This window comes from Heterodontus francisci, chromosome 8 (genome assembly GCF_036365525.1).
Source record: "Heterodontus francisci isolate sHetFra1 chromosome 8, sHetFra1.hap1, whole genome shotgun sequence".
Taxonomy (NCBI): Eukaryota; Metazoa; Chordata; class Chondrichthyes; order Heterodontiformes; family Heterodontidae; genus Heterodontus; species Heterodontus francisci.
Window position 1 is genome coordinate 10,682,810 of NC_090378.1, and position 24,394 is coordinate 10,707,203.

The following is a 24,394-nucleotide window of genomic DNA, read 5'->3' on the forward strand; positions in this document are numbered from 1 at the left end:
CCTGTTGTATTTCTTGGCGTTGCTATGTACATGCCCGTGCCTGTGTCATTGGAGAGTGGGGCAGCCAATAGCTCCATACCTTTTCTGTTGCCCCATTGGTATTGGCCCAATCAAGAGCAGAGCTGTGATTCGTTTCCATCTACTGTTCCAGTTTTTTGTCACCCTCGTGTGGTGTAAGGCAATGGCTGCTGTGTGGCTCAAATGGAGAACTGAGTGGGACCTTCCTCCTCCACTGAGCCACTTGCCAAAAGCCAACCTTTTTTGTGTAGTTGCAAAGTGTTTTGACTGTGAATCAATAAAATTATAGTTGCTGCTCTACATCTAATTCAGCCATGAGGAAGAAAACATTTTAAAAAATGCTTGCTGGATTCCTTTTCACTTTGGAGCTTATCAGTGTTTGGAAAGGAATGAAAGGCAAGATATTTTGTCCAATATATTCCACTCCTGTACATCTCTAGCTGCTCATACAACAAAACTTAAAGAGATGACACCCAATGAAACAATGCAAAATAAAAACCACATTGCAAAAAATAATTCCAGTCTTTCAGCAGCTGCAACTGCAGAGATGAGCTTATAATATTACATTCTAAACTGTAAGATTTTGTTCTAATATATTAAAGGGTCAAGATATTACAATTAAAATGGAATAATTTAAGGTAATTTGCCTCGCCATTGAAAAATGCATGGAATCAGCAATGTTAAGGTGGCTTTGATATTTTTCCTATCAAAATGTCACACAGATAAAGGAAGAAGGTGCATTTATATAGCGCCTTTCACAACCTCAAGATGTCCTAAAGTGTTTCACAGCCAGTGAAGTGCTTTTTGAAGCATAGTCGCTGATGTAATGTTGGGAAACGTGGCAGCCATTTAGAGCACAGCAAGCTCCCACACAGACAGCAATGAGATCAATGGCCCGATAATTTGATATTGGCTAAGTAGCTAAAATGTTTAAACTGTGAGGTACAGAAGCAGCATGGAGACGATTCAGGGATGACTGGGTCTTCTTCTGTACCAGTTCAGCTCGGAGCGCACGGAGGTCTGTTGACGTCTGTTTTCTCAGCTGCAAAGGCAACAGAGCTTATTGAGATTGTTCAAAAGTCAACTTAGGATACTGAATGCCAACCTTAATTACCCAGTTCAGCCAAGCATTCAACAGAAGCCATAATGTTTTTTCACAAAGCCACATAGTTAAAATCCAAAGCACTAACGCAACTCATTCAAAGACTTTAAGTTTTATATTGGCTATGCAGCTAACTGACACAGGCATGATGGGCTGAATGGCCTCCTTCTGTACACATTATAACTGTTCCAGTACTGGCTGACTAGCATATTTTTGGACTTGGTAATGCAGTGTTATATTTTCTGCTTTTCTATCTGATTTCAAAACCAGATGAAAGTCTCCTCTATCAGCTCAGCTTCCTGTATTAACATACCTCACCGGACAGGAAAGCCATGGGATCGGGTGGAATGCTGGTTTCACACAGGCCCAATTTTACTCTCTAATAAAGTCAGTGGAGTGTAATATTTGGCGGTGTATAAAATTGGAGTTCCACCGGATCCCATGGGTTTCCCACCCGGCAAATCAGGCTCAAATTGTCCGAATATATATGTCAAAATTTGTCTGATAATACTCCTGTGAAGCACCTTGGGATGCCTGACCAGATTAAAGGAGCTACATATATTTACTCAGCATTAAATTGTCCTGTATCTGATCCTGAGATTGCTTAATACTGACACACTAGATGCCTGAAATAGGAAGTAGTCCTTTCCTCACAACTATTTAATACAGTGATTTGATTAATACAGTAATTAATACAGAATACAAACATAATACAGAATACAAAATGGCTTCTTTGGTCACATGTCAAGATTAAAATGGCTTCCTTGACCTTGTTAGTTATTTCAGTAAATGCAGCACAAAAATGGTCAAGTTAAACTAAAATCTAACTATCCAAATCTACCTACAACCAACTCTGAAAATTTCACTTGTACGTGCAGCATTTTGTTAAGAGAAATTAGCCAAGATAATTCATATAAACTTCACATTGGAAATATTACAACGGTCAAAGTACAGAAAGACAGAAGTGATACCTTTTCTGGTGTTGCTACACATGACATAGGAACAGTAAAATGCAGCTTCGAAAGGGAATTGGAAAAATACTGGAAGGGGAAAAATTTGCAGGGCTATGGGGAAAGGGCAGCAGAAAGGGACTAATTGGATAACTCTTTCAAAGAGCCAGCACAGGCATGATGGGCCAAATGGCCTTCTATGATTCTGTGAATACTGAATTAATCAGACAAGGAAATTGCAAGTTTGATTTGTTTATTCAACAGATCGAATTATGCACTGATTCATGTTAATTATTGATATATTGAGATAGCTACAGATATGTAGAATTTTTGTACCAGAACCTTTAAAGAACAAATACCTAAAATACATATTTCTGTTGTTCTAGAGTATATCATGTGTACATGCAAATTATCTCAGTGATAATCCTAAAGGCTTCCACGACACTCCTTGTAGATTACTGTAATACTATACCTTTATCTCCGTAATGAGCTTCATTTTGGCGTTTTCCACTCTTCTGAACAGTTGATCAATCTCATGCTTCAGTGTTGTAATCTGAATAACTAACTCATTCTGGAACAAAAGTAACAAGGAAGGTAGATGAGGGTAGTGCAGTTGATGTGATCTACATGGATTTTAGCGAGGCTTTTGACAGGATACCGCATGGCAGACTGGTTAAAAAAACAAAAGCCCATGGGATCCAGGGAAATGTAGCAAGGTGGATACAAAATTGGCTCAGTGGCAGGAAACAAAGGGTAATTGTTGACGGGTGTTTTTGCGACTGGAGGGCTGTTTTCAGTGGCGTTCCGCAGGGCTCAGTACTGGATCCTCTGCTTTTTGTGCTATATATTAACGATTTGGACATAAATGTAGGGTGCATGCTCGAGATGTTTGCAGATGACACAAAAATTGGCCGTGTGATTGAAAGTGAGGAGGATAGCTACAGGCTGCAGGAAGATATCAATGGATTGATCAGATGGGCAAAAAAGTGGCAAATGGAATTCAACCCAGAGAAATGTGAGGTGATGTATTTAGGGAGGTCAAACAAAGAGAAAGAATGCACAATTAACGGGAGAACACTGAGAGGTGTAGAGGAAGTGAGGGACCTTGGAGTGAATGTCCACAGATCCCTGAAGGTAGCAGGACAGGTCGATAGGGTGGTTAAGAAGGCATATGGAATCCTTTCCTTTATTAGCTGAGGTATAGAATATAAGAGCAGGGAGGTTTTGCTGGAACTGTATGAATCTTTATTTAGGCCACAACTTGAGTACTGTGTGGAGTTCTGGTCACCTCAATACAGAAAGGATGTAATTGCACTAGAGGGTACAGAGGAGATTCATGAGGATGTTGCCAAGACTGGAAAAATGCAGCTATGAGGAAAGATTGGATAGGCTGGGGTTGTTCTCCTTGGAACAGAGAAGGCTGAGGGGAAATCTGATTGAAATGTACAAAATTGTGAGGGGCCTGGATAGAGTGGAGGTGAAGGGTCTATTTACCTTCACAGAGAGGTCAGTGATTAGGGGGCGTAGGTTTAAAGTGATTGGTAGAAAGCTTAGAGGGGAGATGAGAAATCTTTTTTCACTCAGAGGGTGGTGGAGGTCTGGAACTCACTGCCTGAAAGGGTAATAGAGGCAGAAACCCTTAACTCATTTAAAAGGTGTGTAGATATGCACCTCAAGTGCTGTAACCTGCTTGGCTACGGACCAAATGCTGGAAGGTGGGATTAGGCTGGGAGGTTCGTCTTTGGGCCAGCAGAGACACAATGGGCCAAGTGGCCTCTTTCTGTGCCTTAAACATTCTATAATTCTATCCTATGAAAACAACATCAGATTTTGGATTGATATAGCTACTCATCACACATTCCCAATCAGCACAAAGTACATCACAGATAAAGAATACATTTTACAAAGAGCTCCAGTAACCTTGATTAGGCAGGCAAAGTTGGCAGTGATTTTGCACACAGCAAGATCCCACAAACAGCATTTGAAGGGCTTCGCCTCGCACACCATGGTCCTTGTGGTCTTATTTTCGATGGGATAGAGGCTCATCCTACTACTAAAAGAGGCACAGAATCCCCAATGTAATTCCTAGCACTTCATTGCAAGGAAAATAAAAGGAAGGAAATTTTGCTTCAGTTGTACAGGGCATTGGTAAGACCACATCTGGAGCACTGAGTACAGTTTTGGTCTCCTTATTTAAGAAAGGATATAATTGCATTAGAAGCAGTTCAGAGAAGGTTCACTGGACTGATTCCTGGGATGAAGGGGTTATCTTATGAGGAAAGATTGGACAGGTTGAGCCTGTATCCATTGGAGTTTGGAAGAATGAGAGGTGATCTTATTGAAACATAAAAGATCTTGAGGGGACTTGACAGGGTGGATGCTGAAAGAATGTTTCCCCATATGGGAGAAATTAGAACTAGGGGAAACAGTTTAAAAATTAGGGGTCTCCCATTTAAGACTGAGATGAAGAGAATTTTTTTCTCTCGCAGAGGGTTACTAGTCTGTGGAATTCTCTTCCCTAGAGAGCAGTGGAGGCTGGATCATTGAATATTTTTAAGGCTGAGTTGGATGGATTCTTGATTGACAAGGGAGTCAAAAGTTACAGCAGGTAGATAGGAAAGTAGAGTTGAGGCCACAATCACATCAGCCATGATCTTGTCAAATGGCAAAGTAGGCTTGAGGGGCCAAATGGCCTACTGCTGCTCCTAATTCGTATGTTTGTATGTATGTACTTCCAACCCAGTCCAATTCCTGACCCCAATACTTACAGAAACACCCGCAGCAGTTCTACATTATTAACTGGTTTCCTGTTCCTTGTTACAGTAAATCTTATATGCGATTGCGCTGCTGGGACATTACCGAATCCTGCTGACACAACACAGACATCTGAAAATCCGCAGGAGCTCCCCCTGCACCAGACTTGCTTTGATGGCAGTTGTAGAGTGAGTCACTTCCCAACCCAAACCCCTCCAACACCCACCAGAACATCTCATAAACATCTCCGCCTTCAATCCAGGACCATTATGGAAAATTGTCACCAAACTCACAGCGGGAGTCCCCCGAAATTTCGGGGTCAATTTACTGTAGCTAGTTAACTGATGGATCTCCCATGGTGTTGCTCACAGTGAGTTACAGGCTATGATATTTCATAAAGGACAGCAGGGTTATATCATGGAATGTACAATATACTATTCTATTCTGAGGTAAAGCCAACAGGTGAAATTGCTGTAAAAAGGAGCATCCTGAGGCCAACGACTGGGTAATTCCTGTTAAGTTGATTCGAAAATATTATTTCAGGAAATTGGCAACTAGTTGTAAGACTCTAGCCTCCATCCCCAAAAACCCAACTGGAATCGACTGACTGCTCGTTCTTTAAAACAAATGTTTATGCTTTTGCATCTGTGAACAAGTGCAACATTTTGAACTGCGACGGACTCAAAACTTTTATAGTATATAACTGGACCTTCCGTGACATTGCTCATTGCAAGACAGACGAGACAGTCTCTCTTTTAATCAGTCTGTTGCATTCGTATTGGTGTTTGTGTCTGTCTGTCTGTCTGTCTCATCTCCTGCTTCTCTCTATGCTTCTGTTCTGATTCTCTCTGTTACCACTTCTGTTGCTCTTATCTGGTCTCAGTTTCGTCTCCTGTCTGTGCTTTCGATGCTGAAGTGGTGGCTGGTATGACTGAGAGGGGAGAACAAGCCATATCTCCCAGTGGTACTGGGAAGCAGGAGAAAGTGTGAGACTACTTTCCTCCATGCCTTCTTTCTGAGTCCCACATCTCTTTACATTACTCCCCTCTGACACTCTGTCCCCTCTATCCTCTCTGTCCCATTGTCCTATTGCCTCTGAGCCCCACTGCACCCCTGTTGATGCTTCCCCCAAAGCCCTTTCAGCTTTATTCCCCCGTCTCTCTATTTTCCCTCATCGTTGCCTTTTGATTCCTTCCCCCATCCCAATATCACCCTCAGCCCCATTCCTAGAATCTCCTGATCATTTACCCCTTGTTCTCTCTCCCCCAATTCCCTGATTACCTACTCTCCCTCATTTCCTGATATCTCCATCCCCTATTCCCTATCCTCCTGATTCCTGTTGTTTCTCATCTAATATGCACTTTTTCACCCAAGAACCCCCATGCCTCCCACCTTGCTAACACCCCTGTCCTATCTCATCACCTATCAATGCCATTCTTCACTCTAACATCCTCCTCTATTCCTAGGGACATATTTTAACTGAACCAAGGCCACAGCTAGTGGGACAATGGCAGTCAGAGCAGTTTTCAGGGCCTAACTAGAGGGCCGAGGTGAGCACAGAAGAGAGAGGTAGAGCGAAAAGCAGTTGTACTCTGCTTCAAAACTGGCAAGAGGAGTGACTGAGTGGAGTGTCAAGGGGGTCGCTGAGCAGGCGAGTTCTAAGGAAGAGCTGCATTACTGCTCTACAGAGAGCTGGCATGGACTCAATGGGCCAAATGGCCTCCTTCTTTGCTGCAGTGATGCCATGACTCTACTGGCAGGTAACAATACTGCTCGGTGAATGAGAAATTCGAGGGGAAAACCTGGAGGGAGACAATGAATAATAATAATGTGTAAAGTGATTTAACAAAATAAATCCACTTTGGAATAGGAAAATTAAGCTTACTGAGTGAAAAAAATACATTGGAGAGAGAAAACCAACAAAATAGCGTCCAAGTTCTCAGAAATTAGGTGTCTAGAGCTATCTGGTGGCCAGAGCCTGTATTTCTTGACAGCAGACACAGCATTGGAAAAATTAAGTCCGCAAAATTTGGTTCAGTAGCGTCCAGATTTTCAGCACTGCGGGTGCCGTTTTGGTGCCAGGTGCCATCTTGGGTAGGGCATTAATGGGAGGAGTGTATGCCGTAAGTATACAGACATCAATCAGTGTGTAATGCTGATCTGATGCCTGACAGTGGTGCCATTTCGGAGCTTAACACATCAGCTAACGCCCTCTCATAAATACACAAAGCAGAATGTGCATTCAGCAGCAGAAAGGACCCCTTACCAGTGACATTTAAAGGGATTAACAATTACTTTCAGGTTAGTTGCTAATTGATTTCAACAGGCTGTTGCTGAGTTTGTATAAGTGTTTGGTGGTTTATACCGCTATTTAAAGTTGCTGAAGTCTATAGGGAGTGAAGTCACCTTGATCCTGACGTCAAGGCTTCTGCAGAGACCCAGTTGCTCTGAGACATGGGTGCAGTAGTTTCTATCCCCCTGGGCCTGCAGCATGACAGGGAGAATAAGCAGAGGCGACACAAAGGAGGACAAGCTGCTGGAGGAGGGAGGAGGAGGGGAGGAGCTCTCAGCAGGAGGCCATATCCACCCAGGATCTTCAGGGGACCATTCTCTGACCTCAACCTCAGTGTGGTACCATACTCAGTGCATCTGACGTCTCTGCTTTACCAAGGAGGTGCTCACTGAAAGCTGTCACCTATAGCAGCCTGAACTGCAACCTCAGAGCGGGTGAGGATGGCATTGCCAATGGCTGTGAAGGTGACCATGGTCATGAACAATTATGCATTGGGCTCCTGTTAGGCTGGAGCAGGTGACATTTGCAAAATCGCCCAATTCACCTTCCACTTTTGTGTAAGGGCTGTCGCTGAGGTTCTGTATGCAAAGAGACCTGAATACATTTAACTCTCTGTGGATGGAGAGGAGCAGTTGCAACGAGCACATGACTTCCCCAGAACCATATAAAGCTCTGGTTAGGCCCCAACTACAGTACAGTGTCCGGTTCTGGTCACCACACTTCAGGAAGGATGTGAGGGTCCTTGAAAGGGTGCAGAGGAGATCTACCAGAATGGTTGCAGGGATGAGGGATTTTAGCTACAAGGTTAGGTTGGAAAAGTTGGGTTTGTTCCCTCGGAGCAAAGGAGATTGAGGGGAGATTTAATAGAGGTTTATAAGAGTCTGACAGGTTTGGATAAGGTAGACAAAAAAAAAGCTGTTCCCATTAACTGATGGTACAAGGACTAGGGGACACAGATTGAAGGTTTTGGGCAAGAGATGCAGGGGAATTTGAGGAAGCACTTTTTTACACAGCGAGTGGTAATGACCTGGAACTCGCTGCCTACAAGGGTGGCGGAAGCGGAGACAATGACTTCAGAAGGAAATTGGATGGGCATTTGAGGGAAATAAACTTGCAGAGCTATGGGGAATAGGGCAGGTGAACAGGACTGATTGGATTGCTCTATAGAGAGCTGGTGTGGACTCGATGGGCCGAATGGTCTCCTTCTGAACCGTTATGACTCTAAGTAGATCAACATCTTAAGATCAAGATCTGATTCTGTGAGTGGCCTCACCAACAACACAAAGAACAGAAGCGTCTGGCTTTATTTTATTTCTGGGTGCAATATAATGGCCTTAGCCACCTGGAATGAATTGATCTAAATGAACAGCATTTACTTTAGAATTGCTGGTACTCGTTGATTTACTGGGTTGTTTCCTCGTGTCCCTGGCCTCCAACTGCTGCAGCAGCTTCAGGTAGTATGTCTCGAGTTCTTGTCGTAAGTTGCTGGATGTTTCTTCCAATGGAGCTGTCACCTTCTTCGATTCAAAGTATTTCTTTTTCCAAGTGTCGCGAACTGTTAAACAGAAGAATAAGAACATTCATTTACACAGAAAGAAGGGACTTACATTTATATAGTGCCTTTCACAACCTCAGTCTATCTCAAAGCACTTTACAGCCTATGAAGTACTTTTGAAGTGTAGTCGTTGTTGTAATGTAGGAAACACAACAGCTAATTTGTACACAGCAAGCTCCCACAAACAGCAATGTGATAATGACCAGATCATCTGGTTAGTTGTGATATTGATTGAGGGATAAATATTGAATCTTGTTCATAGATTATAAGCTCAATTATTTGCAGCAGGGTTTGAAACCACATCTTTTGACACAGAGACAGAATTGTTATCTATATACATCATGCAACATGACAAAATATTTCAAGAATGTTGGGTGCAGCATTTTTCCCCAGCAACAAGCTAGCAGTTTGGAACAATGTTACACTGGGTCACACTGACGATTTTCAGTGGTACTTAGTCATTCAAAGGAAAAGTGCTGATGTAAAACCTCATACATTTCTGGTTAGTCAAAGAAGATGGATCCTTCGAACAACTGAGGGTCCAAGAAGTTCCACCTTTCCATTCACACAGTGCAGGTTGGGGGTTAGCTAGGCAAACACTGACGAGTCTCCTACTCCCCCTTCAAGGATAGCCATGATGACTGACACCTTGCTTGACTGAGCATCCACCTCCATGACTTAGAGCACAGGTGACCATCTCTTCCCCTCACACCTAAGTAGTTTGCATCTTAGCACTCATCGTCACAAGGCGAGCCTCTTTAAACAGCGCTCAAATCCCACACAGCTTCCACAGTGCGGACTGCGACACTGACCACACCCTGGTGTGCAGCAAGGTTAGACTCAAACCAAAGAAGCTGCATCACTCCGAGCAGAAGGGCCGCCCGCACATCAACATGAGCAGAATTTCTTATCCACAGCTGTTACATAAGTTTTTTTAATTCATTTGAAAAAGCCCTTCAAAACACTCCTACAGGGGATGCAGAGACCAAGTGGGCCCACATCAGAGACGCCATCTATGACTCAGCAATGACCACCTTTGGCAAACATGAGAAGCGGAATGCAAACTGGTTCCAATCTCACTTTGAAGAGCTGGAACCTGTCATAGCCGCTAAGCACATTGCACTGTTGAACTACAAGAAAGCCCCCAGCGAGTTAACATCCATAGCACTTAAAGCAGCCAGAAGCGCTGCACAAAGAACAGCCAGGCGCTGTGCAAATGACTACTGGCAACACCTATGCAGTCATATTCAGCTAGCCTCCGACACTGGAAACATCAGAAGAATGTTTGATGGCATTAAGAGAGTTTTTGGGCCAACCATCAGGAAGATCGCCCCCCTCAAATCTAAATCAGGGGACACGATCACAGACAAACGCATGCAAATTGACCGCTGGGTGGAGCAATACCTGGAACTATACTCCACTGAGACCGCCCTCAATGCAGCCCAGTCTCTGCCACTCATGGATGAGCTGGACGAACAGCCAACAAAATCGGAATTCAGTGATGCCATTGTTTCTCCAGCCAGCGGAAAAGCCCCTGGGAAGGATGGCATTACCCCTGAAATAATCAAGAGTGCCAAGCCTGCTATACTCTCAGAACTCCATGAACTGCTTTGCCTGTGCTGGGATGAGGAAGCAGTACCCCAGGACATGCGCGATGCCAATATCATCACCCTCTATAAGAACAAGGGTGACCGCAGTGACTGCAACAACTACCGTGGAATCTCCCCGCTCAGCATAGTGGGGAAAGTCTTCGCTTGAGTCATTTTAAACAGGCTCCAGAAGCTGGCTGAGCGTGTCTACCCTGAGGCACAGTGTGGCTTTCGAGCAGAGAGATCCACCACTGACATGCTGTTCTCCCTTCACCAGCTACAGGAGAAATGCCGTGAACAACAGATGCCCCTCCACATGGCTTTCATAGATCTCACCAAAGCCTTTGACCTCATCAGCAAACGTGGTCTCTTCAGTCGACTAGAAAAGATCGGATGTCCACCAAAGCTACTAAGTATCATCACCTCATTCCATGACAATATGAAAGGCACAATTCAGCATAGCAGTGCCTCATCAGACTCCTTTCTTATCCTGAGTGGCGTGAAACAGGGCTGTGTTCTCACACCTACATTGTTTGGGATCTTCTTCTCCCTGCTGCTCTCACATGCGTTCAAGTCTTCAGAAGAAAGAATTTTCCTCCACACAAGATCAGATGGCAGGTTGTTCAACCTTGCCCGGCTAAGAGCGAAGACCAAAGTACGGAAAGTCCTCATCAGGGATTTCCTCTTTGCTGACGATGCGGCATTAACATTCCACACAGAAGATTGTCTGCAGAGACTCATCAACAGGTTTGTGGCTGCCTGCAACGAATTTGGCCAAACCATTAGCCTCAAGAAAACGAACGTCATGGGACAGAACATCAGAAATGCTCCATCCATCAATATCGGGGACCACGCTCTGGAAGTGGTTCAAGAGTTCACCTACCTAGGCTCAACTATCACCAGTAACCTGTCTCTCGATGCAGAAATCAACAAGCACATGGGAAAGGCGTCCACTGCTATGTCCAGACTGGCCAAGAGAGTGTGGGAAAATGGCGCACTGACACGGAACACAAACGTCCGAGTGTATCAAGCCTGTGTCCTCAGTACCTTGCTCTATGGCAGCGAGGCCTGGACAACGTATGTCAGCCAAAAGCGACATCTCAATTCATTCCATCTGCGCTGCCTCTGGAGAATACTTGGCATCAGGTGGCAGGACCGTATCTCCAACGCAGAACAAACAAAGAACAAAGAAAATTACAGCACAGGAACAGGCCCTTCAGCCCTCCAAGCCTGCGCCAATCCAGATCCTCTATCTAAACATGTCGCCTATTTTCTAAGGGTCTGTATCTCTTTGCTTCCTGCCCATTCATGTATCTGTCTAGATACATCTTAAAAGACGCTATCGTGCCCGCGTCTACCACCTCCGCTGGCAACGCGTTCCAGGCACCCACCACCCTCTGCGTAAAGAACTTTCCACGCATATCCCCCCCTAAACTTTTCCCCTCTCACTTTGAACTCGTGACCCCTAGTAATTGAATCCCCTACTCTGGGAAAAAGCTTCTTGCTATCCACCCTGTCTACACCTCTCATGATTTTGTACACCTCAATCAGGTCCCCCCTCAACCTCCATCTTTCTAATGAAAATAATCCTAATCTACTCAACCTCTCTTCATAGCTAGCGCCCTCCATACCAGGCAACATCCTGGTGAACCTCCTCTGCACACTCTCCAAAGCATCTACATCCTTTTGGTAATGTGGCGACCAGAACTGCACGCAGTATTCCAAATGTGGCCGAACCAAAGTCTTATACAACTGTAACATGACCTGCCAACCCTTGTACTCAATACCCCGTCCGATGAAGGAAAGCATGCCGTTTGCCTTCTTGACCACTCTATTGACCTGCGTTGCCACCTTCAGGGAACAATGGACCTGAACACCCAAATCTCTCTGGACATCAATTTTCCCCAGGACTTTTCCATTTACTGTATAGTTCACTCTTGAATTGGATCTTCCAAAATGCATCACCTCACATTTGCCCGGATTGAACTCCATCTGCCATTTCTCTGCCCAACTCTCCAATCTATCTATATTCTGCTGTATTCTCTGACATTCCCCTTCACTATCTACTACTCCACCAATCTTAGTGTCGTCTGCAAACTTGCTAATCAGACCACCTATACTTTCTTCCAAATCATTTATGTATATCACAAACAACAGTGGTCCCAGCACGGGTCCCTGTGGAACACCACTGGTCACATGTCTCCATTTTGAGAAACTCCCTTCCACTGCTACTCTCTGTCTCCTGTTGCCCAGCCAGTTCTTTATCCATCTAGCTAGTACACCTTGGACCCCATGCGCCTTCACTTTCTCCATCAGCCTACCATGGGGAACCTTATCAAACGCCTTACTGAAGTCCATGTATATGACATCGACAGCCCTTCCCTCATCAATCAACTTTGTCACTTCCTCAAAGAATTCTATTAAGTTGGTAAGACAGGACCTTCCCTGCACAAAACCATGTTGCCTATCACTGATAAGCCCATTTTCTTCCAAATGGGAATAGATCCTATCCCTCAGTATCTTCTCCAGCAGCTTCCTTACCACTGACGTCAGGCTCACCGGTCTATAATTACCTGGATTATCCCTGCTACCCTTCTTAAACAAGGGGACAACATTAGCAATTCTCCAGTCCTCCAGGACCTCACCCGTGTTTAAGGATGCTGCAAAGATATCTGTTAAGGCCCCAGCTATTTCCTCTCTCGCTTCCCTCAGTAACCTGGGATATATCCCATCCGGACCTGAGGACTTGTCCACCTTAATGCCTTTTAGAATACCCAACACTTCCTCCCTCCTTATGCCGACTTGACCTAGAGTAATCAAACATCTGTCCCTAACCTCAACATCCGTCATGTCCCTCTCCTCGGTGAATACCGATGCAAAGTACTCGTTTAGAATCTCACCCATTTTCTCTGACTCCACGCATAACTTTCCTCCTTTATCCTTGAGTGGGCCAATCCTTTCTCTAGTTACCCTCTTGCTCCTTATATATGAATAAAAGGCTTTGGGATTTTCCTTAACCCTGTTTGCTAAAGATATTTCATGACCCCTTTTAGCCCTCTTAATTCCTCGTTTCGGATTGGTCCTACATTCCCGATATTCTTTCAAAGCTTCGTCTTTCTTCAGCCTCCTAGACCTTATGTATGCTTCCTTTTTCCTTTTAGCTAGTTTCACAATTTCACCTGTCATCCATGGTTCCCTAATCTTTCCATTTCTATCCCTCATTTCCACAGGAACATGTCTCTCCTGCACGCTAATCAACCTCTCTTTAAAAGCCTCCCACATATCAAATGTGGATTTATCTTCAAACAGCTGCTCCCAATCTATATTCCCCAGCTCCTGCCGAATTTTGGTATAGTTGGCCTTCCCCCAATTTCGCACTCTTCCTTTAGGACCACTCTCGTCTTTGTCCATGAGTATTCTAAAACTTACGGAATTGTGATCACTATTCCCAAAGTAGTCCCCTACTGAAACTTCAACCACCTGGCCGGGCTCATTCCCCAACACCAGGTCCAGTATGGCCCCTTCCCGAGTTGGACAATTTACAAACTGCTCTAGAAAACCCTCCTGGATGCTCCTTACAAATTCTGCTCCATCTAGACCTCTAACACTAAGTGAATCCCAGTCAATGTTGGGAAAATTAAAATCTCCTATCACCACCACCTCTATCTCACGCTCGCTGTTGGGAGGCCTGTCGTACAGCCCCAACATTGTTACCGCACCCTTCCTATTTCTGAGTTCTGCCCATATTGCCTCACTGCTCGAGTCCTCCATAGTGCCCTCCTTCAGCACAGCTGTGATATCCTCTTTGACCAGTAATGCAACTCCTCCATCCCTTTTACCTCCCTCTCTATCCCGCCTGAAGCATCGATATCCTGGGATATTTAGTTGCCAATCATGCCCTTCCCTCAACCAAGTCTCAGTAATAGCAATAACATCATACTCCCAGGTACTAATCCAAGCCCTAAGTTCATCTGCCTTACCTACTCCACTTCTTGCATTAAAACAAATGCACCTCAGACCACCAGTCCCTTTGCATTCATCATCTGCTCCCTGTCTACTCTTTCCCTTAGTCACGCTGACTTCATTATCTAGTTCCTTACTTAGTTACGACCTCCTTACTGTCCACTGACCTCCTCATTTGGTTCCCATCCCCCTGCCACATTAGTTTAAACCCTCCCCAACAGCGTTAGCAAACGCACCCCCAAGGACATTGGTTCCAGTCCGGCCCAGGTGTAGACCGTCCAATTTGTAATAGTCCCACCTCCCCCAGAACCGGTCCCAATGTCCCAAAAATCTGAACCCTCCCTCCTGCACCATCTCTCAAGCCAAGCATTCATCCTGACTATTCTTTCATTTCTACTCTGACTATCACAGAAGTCCTCATATACACCCTACTGAGCCAGTGGCGCTTGAGATGCTTGGCCATGTGAGCCACGTGGAAGATGGCAGGATCCCCAAGGACACATTGTACAGCGAGCTCATCACTGGTATCAGACCCACCGGCCGTCCATGTCTCCGCTTTAAAGACATCTGCAAACACAACATGAAGTCCTGCGACATTGATAGTCGTGGGAGTCAGTTGCCAGTGATCGCCAGAGCTGGCAGACAGCCATAAAGGCGGGGCTGAAGAGTGGCGAGTCGAAGAGACTTAGCAGTTGGCAGGAAAAAAGACAGAAGCACAATGGGCGAGCCAACTGTGTAACAGCCCCAACAACCAATTTTATCTGCAGCGCCTGTGGAAGAGTCTAGAATTGGCCTTTATAGCCACTCCAGGGACTGCTTCACAAACCACTGACCACCTCCAGGCGCTTACCCATTGTCTCTCGAGACAAGGAGGCCAAAGAAGAAGAAGAAGACTCTTGCCTCTGAATCAGAAGGTAGTGGGTTCAAGACTCACTCCAGGGACTTGAGTTCGAAGTTTAGGCTGACACTCCAGTGCAGTACTGAGGGAGTGCTACACTGTCAGAGGTTCCATCTTTCTGATGATATGTTAAACCAAGTGCCCCTCTGCCCTCTCAGGTGAATGTAAAAGATCCCATGTCCCATGAGTAGGGGAGTTCTCCCCGATGTCAGGCTGAATATTGATCCCACAACCAACATCACTAAGAAAAGAAATCTGGTCATTATCACATTGATTTTTGTGGGAGCTTGCTGTGTACAAATTGATGTTGCGTTTCCTACAACAGAGGCTACACTTCAAAAGTACCTCAATGGCTGTAAGCTGCTTAGAGCATTGCATTTTATTACCTTTTATAACCACAGGCACTGAGGCATTTGATTGAGGGCTCCTTACCTTGGTTTCGCCTTAATCGGTTCTGCGATAACAATCCTTTTGCTTTCTTCACAAGCTCTTCCCTGCTCTTTTCAAGGCTCATTCTCTCTTGCTTTGTTGCATTTATTTGTGCAATAATCTGCTCCTCTTTAAAAGAAAGGGAGACAGAATGGTCAGAACATTGTTAAATAAGAAAACGGAAAATATGTGGATTTAGTTTAAAGTACTTCACAGATTTCAATGCTTGTTGTTCGGTGTAATCCTCAGAATCTGTCTGAAAAGGAAAAGTCCAATTGGCCCAACCAGTGTGTCGCTTTGTAAATGATTAACACCCATCTATTTGCCTTCTCGCCATACTTTATTTTTGTCTACAGAGGCATATCCACTTGCTTCCTGACATCCTTCTGTTTCTGCCAAGTCTAAATGAAACCGGTGCAAATGAGCACCTCCACCAAGCTGCAAATGCAAAATGAGCTTTGAACAAAGTTTTGCAGCTTTATCTCTTACCCCACCCTCCCCCGTCCCATAAACACGAGCAGGAATTAAAGTCCTGGCACATCGCTGAGGGAGGGGAAAGAGCAACAAGCAAGCAGGAATTGGCATGGATGTTCCCAATGAGCTCTTGGTTTTTCAGTACTTCCTTGAGACAAAAGAAGCACTGCTTTTCCAAGCCGTTAAGGTTTTCCACTTGGGTCTTATTTGTGCTCACAGCTGTTTCTACGTAAGAGTGGGAGGAGGCCATTCAGCCCCTCGAGCCTGTTCTGCCATTCAATCAGATCATGGCTGATCTGTCCCTTAACTTCATTTACCCACCTTTGCTACATATCCCTTGATGTCCTTCCTTACCTAATAAAAAATTCTATCCATCTCAGTCTTGCCAGAAGTATAAAATGTAAAATTGCACCAGGTACTTACTGTCTGTTGGAAGTGATTGAAGTTGGGGCCTTAGATTGAGAGCTAGTCGAGGTGGCGGTGGAAAAAGGGAATAATGCTTTGTAACTGGTGAATAGCCATTGGTTTGCATCTAAGTAGCAAAAAATAAACACGTATGAAAATTTCCAATGGGCTGTAAGCTGGTTGCAAAAGAATGGAATGTGAACAATGCACCCCCTTATCACAGAATCATAGAATGGTTACAGCACAAAAGGAGGCTGCTCGGCCCATCATGTCCCTGCCAGGTCTCTGCAGGAGCAACTCACCTTGTCCCACTCCCCCGTCTTTTACCTATAGCCCTGCTAACTTTTTCTCTTCAGATAATTATCCAGTTCTCTTTTGAAGGCCTCAATTGAATCTGCCTCCGCCACACTCTCAAGCAGTGCATTCCAGATCTTAACCACTTGCTGCGTTCAAAAAAATTCCTCATGTCACTGTTGCCTTTTTTCCAATGTCTTTAAAATTGGTGTCCTCTGGTTCTGGATCCTTCAGCCAATGGGAACAGTTTCTCCTTATCTACTCTGTCCAGACTTCTCATGATTTTGAACACCTCTATCAAATCTCCTCTTAGTCTTTTCATCTCCAAGAGGAACAGCTGCAGCTTCTCCAATCTTATCAACGTTAATGAAGTTCCTCATCCCCCAAACCTTTCTTGTGAATCTTTTCTGCACTCTCTCTCATGCCTTAACATCCTTCCTAACATGTGGTGCCCAGAACTGGACACAGACTTCAATTACTGTGTATTAATGTGTAAATCAGCCGGTAAATTCAGGGGAATGAAGTTGAGTTGTGAGAATGTCCAGAAGTTGCTGATTGATTTATGCAGCTTGCATCGTACAGATTCTCAGCCACAACCTCCCATGACTCTTTGACAACAAAACCACGAACATCAATGAGACAAGTCACCAGTTAATCTGGGAATAGTGACTTCTTTTGTTACTGAGTGGCACAATAGCTTAGATACTGGATTTTTGCGAATTGGACCCTGATTCAAATCCTGCCCAGGGCAAAAGCCTCCTCTGTCTGCTGGCTGTAAGAGTCCTACCTGTTATGAGATTAGGCTCTCTATTCAGTTCCTAATGGGCATGTGTCCATAACAGTGTCTAATTTGAAAATCTCTTTGAGAGATTGTGGGATGGCTGGCGTAGGAATGGAAGGAGTTTCACACTGGTGCAGTGGAAGGTGCTAATGAGGCCGAGGTGCAGTGTTGGAGCAAGGTAGAGGGACCTTCACTCTGAATCTAACTAATGCTACATGAAAGCTGGGAGTGCTTAGTACTGACACTGAGGGAGGGGGTGCAGCTTTAACCGAACCCACCATGGGATTGAAAGCAATGCTGGCTTTCTAATCTGCCTGATTTCACTCTCCATTAAAATCAGTGGTAAGTAATGTTGGGTGGGGCCCTGCCCAGTGAGTTAGCTTAAAATGATGCCTCCCCAGCCCACCCAGGTGTCTGAAGTGCTCCATTCCCCAGCAGGATTAACGCCCCTCAGATCGGTGGATGCAAAATTCATATTTTGTAAAATGGTGAAGGAATTAAACAATGGGAAAAGGACAATCCGACTTTGTACATTACTAGAAGCACAGGCAATACCTGATTGGTCCTTTGTCTGGCATTGCTAGATTCTGGATCCTGAGTTACTCGCTGACTGCAAAACAGAATTGGAATAGTTTTTGAATCACAGTTTTGAACTGGAGCATTGAAGGAATTACGGAAGCAGATTAATCAACGACAGAAGGAAACTGATCAATGGCAGAAGGAATCGATGATCAATAGAGAGTTTCTAGTCAAAGATTCTTACCTCTTCTTTCTTTTATTTTCTAAATACTCCAGGTCTCTCTCATCCAGTGATGCTGGTACCCCCGAATCCCTCGTGCTATTACTCGGAATCCTGCTTTCCTTTGAAACTGAGCTAATGTCCATCTGCACATCTCCCATGGCTGCAGTTTCTACAAAAAAAAATGTTTTTTGTACAATTATTTAACTTCTCTTTTTCAAATGGTCAGTAGTAATGAGCGTTGAGCTCTCTTATCTCTGAGTCAGAAGACAGTGGGTTCAAACCAACTCCAGGCCTTGAGCACCTGCTCCAGGTGCCCACTTCACTACAGCACTGAGAGAAAATTCATCTCCAACCGGGAAGCAAAGGCAAAGAAAATCAGTGTAACGGTTAGTGTTCAAGGCCAACAATCTCCAATAATAAAAACAAGAAATGCTGGAACCACTCAGCAGGTCTGGCAGCATCTTTGGAAAGAGAAGCAGAGTTAACGTTTTGGGTCAGTGACCCTTCTTCGGAACTGGCAAATATTAGAAATGTCACAGGTTATAAGCAAGTGAGGCGGGGGTGGGGCAAGAGATAACAAAGGAGAAGATGTAGATTGGACAAGGCCACATAGCTGACCAAAAGGTCATGGAGCAAAGGCAAACAATATGTTAATGGTGTGTTGAAAGACAAAGCATTAGTACAGATAGGGTGTTAACGGACTGAAGATTGAACAGCAGCAAGTGCAAACATGAAAAAAAAACAGTGGGTAAGTAAACTGAACAAACTAAGATGAAATGAAATAAACATAAAAAAAAATTGTAAAAAATGTAAAAAAGAAAAAAAGAAAAAATAACTAAAAATAAGAGTAAAATGGGGGGCCCGTCATACTCTGAAATTATTGAACTCAATGTTCAGTCCGGCAGGCTGTAGTGTGCCTAATCAGTAAATGAGATGCTGTTCCTCGAGCTTGCGTTGATGTTCACTGGAACACTGCAGCAAGCCCAGGATAGAGATGTGAGCATGAGAGCAGGGGGCAGTGTTGAAATGGTAAGGAACCGGAAGCTCAGGGTCCTGCTTGCGGACTGAGCAGAAGTGTTCCGCAAAGCGGTCACCAAGTCTGCATTTGGTCTCCCCAATGTTGAGGAGACCACATTGTGAGCAGCGAATAGAGTATACGACATTGAAAGAAGTACAAGTAAATTGCTGCTTCACCTGAAAGGAGTGCTTGGGGCCTGGGATAGTGAGGAGAGAGAAGGTAAATGGGCAGGTATTATACCTCCTGCGATTGCAGGGGAAGTTGCCATGGGAAGGGGTTGAGGTGGTGGGGGTAATGGAGGAGTGGACCAGGGTGTCGCGGAGGGAACGATCCCTTAGGAATGCTGACAGGGGAAGGGAGGGAAATATGCGTTTGGTAGTGGAGATCTCCAACAATCTCCAACTGCTTCATCAATGACTTTCCCTCTATCATAACATCAGAAGTGGGGATGTTTGTTAATGATTGTACGATGTTCAGTGCCATTCGCAACTCCTCAGATACTGAAGCAGCCCATGTCCATATGCAGCAAGACCTGGACAACATTCAGGCTTGGGCTGATAAGTCGCAAGTAACATTTGCACCACACAAGTGCCAGGCAATGACCATCTCAAACAAGAGAGAATCGCACCATCTCCCCTTGATATTCAATAGCATTAACATTGCTGAATCCCCCACCATCAACATCCTGGGAGTCACCATTGACCAAAAACTGAACTGGAGCAGGACAGAGGCTGCGAATTCTGCAGCGAGTAATTCGCCTCCTGTCTCCACCAATGCCTGTCCACCATCTACAAGGCACAAGTCAGGAGTGTGATGGAATACTCTCCACTTGCCTGGATGAGTGTAGTTCCAACAACACTCAAGAATTTCACCCCATCCACTATCTTAAACATTCACTCCCTCCACCACCAGCACATAGTGGCAGCAGTGTGTACCATCATCCGTGATCTTATTGAATGGCGGAGTAGGCTCGAAGGGTCAAGTGGCCTCCTCCTGCTCCTAATCTGTATGTTCATATGTTCATATTTACAAGATGCACTGCAGCAACTCGCCAAAGCTTCTTCAACAGCACCTTCCAAACCCACAACCTCTACCAACTAGAAGGACAAGTGCAGCAGACGCATGGGAACACCAGCAGCTGCAAGTTCACCTCCAAGTCACACACCCTCCTGACTTGGATAAATATCGCCGTTCCTTCACTGTTGCTGGGTCAAAATCGTGGAACTCCCTTCTTAACAGCACTGTGGGTGTACCTACACCACGTGAACGGCAGCGGTTTAAGAAGGATTCCCAACCCTCCAGGATTGCCCTGGAGCGTCTAGGAATTAAAGACTAATTTCAAGGACTCTGTTGCAAGCAACCCAGGAGAAAAATCATAGAGCGTTAAGAAATGTGCATCTGTAAAGAAAAATTCTTTGAAACTTTTGTTTATTAGTTATAAAAATATTGGGTAGGAGGAAAAAGGACAATTTGACCGACACTCAAGAATCATCCAATCAGGTCATGAGGAGTCTATTCATGTTCCAATTGGTGAAGGAAGGCGGGTTCCTTGGGGAAGGACATACCGGGCGACCAATGGCGAGTGGGGGCGGTGGGGGGGCAGTTGGAAACTGGAACGTATGATGAAACCTCCAAGAATGTGTCTAGTTAGCATTGGCAACCCTGTTTGTGGCCCAGCTACAGTCGAATTTTACCCCCACAATCTTTCAAATGTGTGGATAAACTGAGGCCTTGTACAGAACGTGAAAGATCCCATAGCACGACTTACAGAAGAGCAGGGGAGTTCTCCAGGTATCCTAGCCAACATTGATCCCTCAATGAACAGATTCACTGAGATCTTGCTGTGTACAAACTGGAAGCTCCATTTGCATATGTAACAGTAACTAGAGTTCAAAGAAGTAATTCATTGGTTGTTTAGTTTAGATTTAGTTTAGTTTAGAGATACAGCACTGAAACAGGCCCTTCGGCCCACCGAGTCTGTGCCGACCATCAACCACCCATTTATACTAATCCTACACTAATCCCATATTCCGACCACATCCCCACCTGACCCTATATTTCCCTACCACCTACCTATACTAGGGACAATTTATAATGGCCAATTTACCTACCAACCTGCAAGTCTTTTGGCTTGTGGGAGGAAACCGGAGCACCCGGAGAAAACCCACGCAGACACAGGGAGAACTTGCAAACTCCACACAGGCAGTACCCAGAATTGAACCCGGGTCGCTGGAGCTGTGAGGCTGCGGTGCTAACCACCGCGTCACTGTTGTGAAGTGTTTTGGAATGTCCTAAGTAAATGAAGGGCACGATATAAAGGGAAAGTTCTTTCATAATAAAGACAAAGGGAAAAGCATCCTAATTATCAGATATACCTGGCAGGTTAGTGGCGGGGGGGGGCAGGGGGGAAGGTGCGTAAAATTGAGTAGGAGGTTCGGGGGGCCCTTCCCAACCCGATTCCCCCGCCATTTTATGCGGGGCGGCAGTGGTGAAAACCGGCCTGCCTACCACAGGTCAATCAAGGCCACTCCCGCCGCCACGGGGATCTTACCCTTGGCCACTCAGGCGGCCCATGCCTGAAAAGCTGCCTGACAAAAGCAGATGGCTTTCTAATGGCCTGGACAGGGGGAGGGGGAGGTGGCGGCCCTCATCATCAGGCACCCTGTGCCTGATGGAGGGCCACCCCCGAAGCCCCAACCACCCCCAACGCCCCCCGAATCAACCCCCCTTGCCTCGTCGGGGCCGAACCGATCACCCCCGGCAAGGCCCCAAAAATTTACCTTTTCCCAGGGTTTCCTTCCTCTTCTTGTTGATGCAGAGTTGCAGTCCCAGCAGTGGCCACCGCTCCTGGTGGCGCTGCTTGGGCTAACAGCTGCCGGCCCGCTGATTGGCCGGCAGCTCCATTAGGCGGGACTTCCTGCCTCAATGAGGTGGAAGACCCGCCTCAGACCAATTAACAACCTGGGGACCATAAAATGCGGTCCGGATCCCCAGGCCAGGCAGAGGTAGGTTCACCACCAACTTTTCAGTCAGTGGACGGCTCCCATCTAACGAGAGTAAAATTATGCCCAAGGAGTCAGTACTGGAAATATAAAGAGGTTGAAAGAAATCCACTCACATAAAGCGTCATAAAAATATGGAAGGTATTACCACAAGCCGAACCATTCAGAAAATTTTCCACATCTAGCCTGCATCAATGCTGGTCATTCAAATGGAGCTATTGCTCTTATTTCTAGTTTCTTGCTGTTTCCCCCGTATCCTTTTAATGATAAACATTTGAAGAAGAAAGCCTTTTAAAAAATGTTACATTTGAAACAGCGAAATCGAGTGGTTCGATCCATTTGAAAAACCAGTACCGGCACAGGCATAATAATGTGTCAAATGGAGTCCTCCTGTGCCAAACATTTCTACAAATCTCTGATTTAAGAACCTTTTTTACTCTGTTCTACTCGATGCACTTGCTGTTGACTCAATATCTTTTGATTGGACTGTCTTGTGTTTTTAAGGGGTTTACTATGTGACTCCTGCTCCCAGGTGCTAGTTAAATCTGGGCTCCTTGAACTGTGGACCTCCTGCGAGAAACCATTGTCTTTAAATTCCCTCGAATCCGTGATTTCTTCTGGATTTGTACTTGGGGGTCTATGATGAATTGGAGCGTACAGGCCAGTTATGTCTGGGCACCTGCTACGGGGAACTTGATGTGGAAAACCATCAACTTTACATTCCCTGGGTGTTGCAGTTTCCTCTCGGTTTGTGCTCTGTGGTCTTTGATATGACATGTTTGTGTTGTGTATATCCGGACTCTTCGTAACATGCACTCGGCAGGAGCAACTGGAAGATTTGAATTCTCCTGAAGACACATTCTCGTCTGGGGTTGTATCTCTTGGTCTTGGATGCAGCACGTACGCTTCTGTGTCTTCCTTCGGGAGCTGCTGACCATTGGGTGTAAAGATGTCATGCTGTTGTCTTCTGCCAATATGTTCTACGCTCGGTAACAAGTAGAGTTCTGGCTGGGGAGCCTAAGAGATCAAAGTGGATTCCAATTAGATCCAGAAAACTTACAAACAAAGGATATTAATAAATTTTAATTCCATATCTGTTAATAATACAATAGATCTACCTACATAAGGAGGGGCAAATGACTTGACTTTGAGTTCCAGTTCTTGCTTTGCTCTGACCTGAAAACAAGATTCAGAATTTATGATGAAAATGAAGTGCTGTATTTTGTTGTAATTTTTTTAATATATAAAAACATGAAATAGTTAGACCTGCCATAAGGAGGGGAAATCAGCAGACATCAACTTATATTTATATAGCAACTTCTACATAGTCAAACATCCCAAGGTGCTTCACAGGAGCATTATCAAACAAAATTTGAATACTAAGCTATATAAGGAGATATCGGGACAGGTGACTAAAAGCTTGGTCAAGGAGCTAGCTTTTAAAGGGGTAAAGAGAGGAGAGGAGGCTTAAGGAGGGAATTCCAGAGTTCAGAGCCCCGACAGCTGAGGCACAGTCATTAATGGAGGGAGGGGGGAGGGGGGGCGATGAAAATCGGGAATGCTCAAGAGCCCAGAATTGGAGAAAAATACATTCCATCGAAAAAAACCTCAGCAAGAAAGACCCATCCGTGGCTCACTCAGGGAGTTAAGGATAGTATTAGATTAAAAGAAGAGCCTTACAATGTTGCATAAAAAGAATAGCAAGTCTGAGGATTGGGAGTGTTTTAGAAACCAGCAGAGGGCCACCAAAAAGTTGATTTAAAAAAAGGAAAAAAACAGAATGAGAGTAAACTAGCCAGTAATGTAAAAAGAGATTGTAAGAGCTTTTATAAGTATATAAAAAGGAAGAGAGTAGCTAAAGTAAATGTTGGTCTCTCAAAGCAGATACAGGAGAAATTATCATGGGGAATGAGGAAATGGCAGAGACATTGAACTAATATTTTGTGTCTGTCTTCACATTAGAAGACACAAGTTTCATACGTGAAATAGACGGTAACCTAGGGGATAAAAAGAGTGAGGAAATTAATATCAACAAAGGAAAAGTACTAGAGAAACTTAAGGGACTAAAATCTGACAAATCCCCGGGACCTTCCATCCTAGGGTTCTAAAAGCAATAGCTACAGAGAT

The 24,394-nt window shown here is 44.8% G+C and overlaps 1 protein-coding gene across 1 annotated transcript; it reads right to left on the reverse strand.

Annotated features, from left to right (window-relative positions):
- Positions 1-931: 931 nt before the first annotated feature.
- spata1 (spermatogenesis associated 1) lies at positions 932-22,670 on the reverse strand. Its single transcript, XM_068038034.1, has 8 exons — positions 22,622-22,670; positions 18,269-18,416; positions 18,061-18,115; positions 16,449-16,557; positions 15,555-15,680; positions 8,494-8,672; positions 2,543-2,641; positions 932-1,060 (listed from the first exon to the last, which is right to left on the reverse strand). The coding sequence occupies exons 1-8, from the start codon at positions 22,668-22,670 to the stop codon at positions 932-934; spliced, it is 894 nt and encodes a 297-aa protein (XP_067894135.1).
- Positions 22,671-24,394: the final 1,724 nt, after the last annotated feature.